We start from the raw sequence: 6,252 nt of genomic DNA on the forward strand, positions 1-6,252 counted from the left end.
TTTTAAACTGACAGGCTTTCTTAGATCTGGCAAAACCCAATGAAACTGTGATGAGTCCAGGTTTAGTTAAGGTCAGCACAGCAACTTTTAGGATGAACGATATTTGCAAAAAACATATGTAGCCTGTTGGCATGAAAAAACCCCCTCACTGCTAGTTGCTTATGTTTAAATGACAAAAAATATGCAACTTTATTACATGTTTTAGAAATTACACTTCAAAATAGAGATTCTGCAAAAGCATTACAAAGTCAAGCTCTCCAAAGTCAGGGAATTTCAAAGCATAGGTTTTGCAAAGCACATTTTCTTCTTCAGCATTGCCCCTTTTTACCCCCTTCACCTCCAGTTCCTTTTCCTTTTTATGTGAAACCAGCTGCTTCCTTCTCCGTCATCCTGGGCACTGCTGTTGAGGTTACAGGTGCTCGAGTTTTCCAGGATCTAAGTGCTTTTTCAGCCAAGAGGAGGACCAGAGAGGAAAGCTGTGTGTAGTGCTGAGATGCCACAGAGACTGTGGCCGATGAGTACTGACATTCAGCTGCAGAGGCCGTAATGGTTGAGATGGCTTGGCCAAGGTGGGTAGATTTCATGGAAAGTCACAAAATGTTGAGGGCAACTTCACCACTTTCTTAAGAAATGTCAAATACTGCCTCTAAAAGCTAGAGGGAGCTAAGATGGAGTGTATTTTCTTCAAACTCACTTCCTGAGAAAAGTAACCTCTAAAAAGAAATCCGTCTTAGCTGCTAAGCAAAATGGTGCTCTGAGAAAGAAAGCTATGTCTACGGTGGAGCTTATTTATTTTTTTTTAACCTTGGAGAGGTGTTAATATCAGAGGTTGTGAGTGGCCTATTGGAAGGCAGGTAAGAGACTATCAGATTTTTTTTTTGCCTAAACAGGGTGCGTTTTTTTCCCTTTTTTAGTAAGGAAAGTGTCTTACAAGATAGGAAGTGTGCATATGTTTAAATTAAAAAAAAAGAACACCACCACTTCACTGTTGCTAAAAGTCCTTTCAGTTGTTTCATATTTTTTCTCCTTCTCAAGAGTCATCATTTTGTAGGATATGTGCTGCTATAGGATGTGTACTGCCTATTGCTATTCAAAATGGTCAGTATTTCACTGGAAAAGTCATAAGGAAAAAAAATAAGATTAGAGGTTTCTCTGTCTTTTTTTCTGATTTGTATATGTCTTCCCAAATCTTTTCCTGTGGGGATTTTTTTAGTAAAGGAACAGCTCTCTAGGTTGTAGTTAACCACAAGAAATAGAGTTGAAAGTTCATGGTTTAAATTCTTTCTGAATCTTAAGTCATCATTTCTAGTGGATTTCGCTGTGTGTTTGTAATCATAAATGGAAGAGTTAAAACAGTAGGAGGAAGATTGCCCAGCAGTGCCAAACTCCTCCATGCAAGGAGGAAGTTTTTTACAATGAGGGTGGTAGCTCACAGAGCAGGTTGCCCAGAGAGGTGGTGGAGGCCTCATCCCTGGAGATGTTCAAGGTCAGGCCTGATGGGGCTCTGAGCAACCTGCTCTGGTAACATTGTCCCTGCTCACTGCAGGAGGATTGGACTGCATGAGCTTTAAAGGTCCCTTCCAGCCCAAAACAGTCTATCATCCTTGGCAGATACCATCTCCATGTGATGCCTGTACAGAGAATGGCTTAAAAAACTAAAGAATTTAAGTTGGGTAGACTTCCTCAAAGGGCTATCACCATGAAAATAAAAATAAGGAAACATTGCAGACTTAGTTGTCTTTTATCTAGTATTTTTATTTAACTCTTTAAAGAAGTAGTTAGGCTCTCTATATTACATTGGTTTTAAAATGTTTTGTTTGGATTCATTAGATTTATTGCTTGGATTACTCCTAGCTATTCTTAAAAAGCTTTAAGCATGTCTTCTATGGATGTATGTTAAAATTAAATTGGTGTGCTGTTAGTGTATTTTTACTGTTGTAACAGGAAAAGCATTCTGACTTTTTTTAAAATGAGCAATCGTGTGTATAATCAACTTGGTTAAAACTTCCTTCCTGGTAAGTGCAGCACTTCCTTTGCATCTGGATATGAGGGCGAGCAAGAAAAGCAGAACAGCTTAAACAAAGGATTTTTTTTATGTGAATGATCTTCCTTTAAAAAATAGGAACTTCAGAAATTAAACAAATGAGTCGTCTTCAGCAAATCAGCCTTTATTTTATAAGCAGGTAATATTTCCTTGTGCTTTGTCAATTGTAGAGGTGGTGTGTCCACAGTCACTGCTTTCCGGATCTTGCAAAGAGAATTTTAGTTCGCATGCTATGTTGTTTCAGTTTAACCTTTTATATTTTTATCTTCTTCTTTTGTTAGCTGCTCAGGGATGGTTACATCGGTTTTAGTTTTTCCAGCAGTTAGAGAAAGATTTTATGTGTAAAAAGCGTTGTCTGCAAAAGATGTTCAGTACATCGTGGTAACTTGAACTTAGCAAAAGAAGCTCAACAGGTGTGTTGTGTGAGCACAGCCAGTCAGCACTGCCTTCCCAGGTGAATAATTTTCACTTTAATTTTGTTCAGTGGAAATTAATTGTGAGCAATGACGTTTTTTGTTTACTGAAAGCTGATAAGGTAGGCTGCTCATGTTCGAAGTTGCTTTGCAGGTGTTTTAGGAGTGATTTGATGCATAGGGTAGTAAATCAGCATCAACTTGGGAGTGTTTCCTTTTGTAACAAACTAATAGTTTATACTGGGAGTGTCTACTTTTCAAATGGATGGCTGTTATCAGTCTGGTGAATTGATGATGATCCTCATCTAAGGATACTAGGCTTGAATTTAGATGCACATTAAATATCTGTCTTCAGGAGTAGTTCCAGACTTTTGAATCCTAAGGGCTTTTTTTGCTGTAAGTCCTTATTCCTCCTCACAGAAAAGAGAGAAAGAGCAAAATGGGAATAGGCTCACCTCTGTCCAGCCTCATTACTTGTTGGCTTTGTTACTTTCTTGCTTGTTTGTTACTTTCTGTCATTCCTGGAGCTCAGTGGGATCTTGTTCAGCTCATACACAGAAGCGTGTCTTTTGATTTCTATGAAAATCCACTTATGGTAGTATCAGCAGCATCAAAACAGATGAGGCAGCAGAAGAACCATGGCTTGATCAAATGGAAGCAAAAACAGATCAGTGTGGAGGAAATATATAGTCAGACTGCATATCCTTGGTGAAATCTGGAGAGGGTTTAAAAGCTCTATTTTAATTGTTTAATCATTGGGGTGTTTGGGTTTTTTTATATTTGGTATTGAATTGAATAGATTACATCTGAGGTGGTTTATGTAAATCAAGTAATTATGACCAGAAATTAAGTGGAAATATATAAAGCATATACGTAGCAGGAGTCTCACTGGCCTGTGACTTTGATTAAGAAGAGTTAAAAAATAAGAGTAAAGAAAAATGTAAATGAGAAAGTAATCAAGTATTTATATGTTTTGCTAGATTTCTTCTGGCATGGAGCTGGGGGATTATGAACAGCCCGTTGTTATGAGAGAGGAAAACAAACGGAGGAGAAGAAGAATGAAACCTCATTGTACATCGAGTAATTTGTCATCAATGGAACTGATATCCATTGAGTTCATTTTACCTACAAGCAATAAACATACTAAAGTACCGGAAATGATGTTACTAGAAATAGCTGGCAACTGTACAGTTGAGCAAATGAAGGCACAGATTTGGATGCGTGCAATAGAAATGAGTCAAACCACAGATTTCTACCATGCATTCACCCCGGATCAGTTCATTCTGCAGTATCAGAAGAAGGGGCAGTGGTATGAAATTTATGATAAACATCAAGTATTACAGACATTAGACTGCATACTGTACTGGAAAGTGTTACAGAAGAAGGTAGGCAAGATCTACGTTGTCCAGAAACAAAAACCATCAGAAGAAGTTCAGGAATTTCAGCGGCAGCTTAATGACTTAATTGGTTACGATGTCACTGATGTGAGCAACGTGCACGATGATGAGCTAGAGTTTACCCGTCGCAGGTTGGTCACTCCACGAATGATAGAGGTAGCCTGTAGAGATCCTAAATTGTATGCAATGCACCCATGGACTACATCTAAGCCACTCCCAGAGTATTTATTTAAAAAGATCACTAATAATAACATTTTTATAATCATACATAGAGGAACAACTAGCCAAAAAATTAAAGTGTCAATAGATGACACTCCAGATATGATTCTCCACAGCTTTTTCACAAAAATGGCAAAGAAAAAGTCTTTGATGGACATTCCTGAAGATCACAGTGAACTGGATTTTGTTCTCCGGATCTGTGGCAGAGATGAGTACATTACTGGAGAGACACCAATTAAGGATTTTCACTGGATACGACAGTGCCTTAAGAATGGAGAAGAAATCCACCTTGTCTTAGACAATCCCCCTGACCCGAGCGAGGATGAGGTTCAGAAGGAAGAGTGGCCCTTGGTGGATGACTGTACAGGAGTTACAGGGTATCATGAACAGTTGACAATAGATGGAAAAGATCACGAGAGAGTCTTCACTATCTCTCTGTGGGACTGTAATAGGAAATTTAGGGTGAAAATAATTGGTATCGATATCCCAGTTTTACCAAGAAATACTGATCTTACCGTGTTTGTTGAGGCTAACATTCAACACGGGCAACAGCTCCTGTCACAGAGGAGGACTTCATCAAAGCCTTTTACTGAGGAGGTGCTGTGGAATATTTGGTTGGAGTTTGATATCAAAATCAAGGATTTGCCTAAAGGAGCGCTTCTGAATCTTCAAATATACTGTGGCAAAGCACAGGGACTGTCCACAAAGACAAACCTTCAGTCACTTGAGTCCCCCAGCTCTGATTCAAAATGCAAAACTCAGCTTCTCTATTATGTAAATCTTTTGTTGATAGATCACCGTTTCCTGCTACGAAGTGGGGAGTACGTGCTCCACATGTGGAAAATTCCAGGCAAGGGAGAAGAACAGGGAAGTATCAACGCAGACAAACTCACATCAGCAACTAATCCGGATAAAGAAAACTCCATGGCTATCTCTATTGTGCTGGACAAATACTGTCACCCAATTGCCTTGCCCAAGCACAGGATAACGTCAGACCCCCAAGGAGACAGGACGCGAGCTGAAATGCCCAACCAGCTTCGCAAGCAACTGGAAGAGATCATAGCAACTGACCCACTTAATCCACTTTCTCCTGAGGACAAAGAGCTGTTGTGGCACTTTAGATACGAAAGCATAAAGCACCCCAAGGCGTATCCTAAGCTGCTTAGTTCTGTGAAATGGGGCCAACAAGAAATAGTGGCCAAAACATACCAATTGCTAGCTAAAAAGGAGGTTTGGGATCAAAGCACTTTAGATGTTGGACTCACAATGCAACTTCTGGACTGTAACTTTTCGGATGAAAATGTCCGAGCGATGGCAGTTCAAAAACTGGAAAGTTTAGAAGATGATGATGTTCTTCATTATCTTCTGCAGCTTGTGCAGGTAAGGTGTGTTTGCATTCTTGAACTCTGCCTTCCGGAAATATTTTCATTACCCCATCATTGTTCCCATCTTAGTAGGTCTAGTTAGTAATTCCTGATTTCAGATTCTCCAGTCTTTAGTCAAAGAAGTGGTAGGAACCGAATTAACTCCAAACACACTTCCTACATTTTGCCTTTTGCCTATGTTGTTATTTTTGTGTTACCGTTACCTTGTGTCTTACAATTTGTGCCTGGTGTTTACAGTAGTATGTTTTTCTGGAAATGGTCAACACTGGCACAGCTATGATGAGAGCAACTGTGCAGTCTCTAATCCTGTTCGTTTCAGGTCTGAATCCCACAGCATTGAAGAATTGTTGACCAGCTTTGCCGATAGTTTAGAAAGATTGTAGACAGAAAGAAAGTAAAGGCAGATGTTGACATGGGCAAGGCCTGAAGAAAAATCTGAGATTGGATTTCAGGTCATGAATAACAGTGTTGTTACATAGTATATGGCAATGACTTCAATCTTCCACTGTTAAGGGGACCAAATTCATCTAGAAGCTTCCAAAAAATTTTAAGAAGTAAATAAAGAGTTGCTAGGACTCCATAATAAGATTAATTCATTCTGGGAAGTTGGGCAAAAAACTGTGTTTTTAATGGCAGTGAATCATTGCTGTATCGATTTGAAGTGTGTGGATTTGCCAGCTGAAACGTCGGGAAGGTTTTTATCAGTTATACAAGAAAATTGGTTTGCTTGCTTTTTCGCCATGCGGTGCCGGAGCTGGGCAGGCTGTCAGCGGCAGAGTCACATCTGATGGCTG

At 39.5% G+C, this 6,252-nt stretch overlaps 1 protein-coding gene across 1 annotated transcript; it reads left to right on the forward strand.

Annotated features, from left to right (window-relative positions):
• Positions 1–3,449: 3,449 nt before the first annotated feature.
• On the forward strand, positions 3,450–5,453 carry PIK3CG (phosphatidylinositol-4,5-bisphosphate 3-kinase, catalytic subunit gamma; the record flags this gene model as incomplete). Its single annotated transcript, XM_010184958.1, has 1 exon — positions 3,450–5,453. A coding segment is annotated over exon 1 (2,004 nt), but the record flags the coding sequence as incomplete, so codon positions are not given.
• Between the last annotated feature and the right edge of the window lie 799 nt (positions 5,454–6,252).

The sequence above is a fragment of the Mesitornis unicolor genome, unplaced genomic scaffold, assembly GCF_000695765.1.
Source record: "Mesitornis unicolor isolate BGI_N332 unplaced genomic scaffold, ASM69576v1 scaffold54935, whole genome shotgun sequence".
Lineage (NCBI taxonomy): Eukaryota > Metazoa > Chordata > Aves > Mesitornithiformes > Mesitornithidae > Mesitornis > Mesitornis unicolor.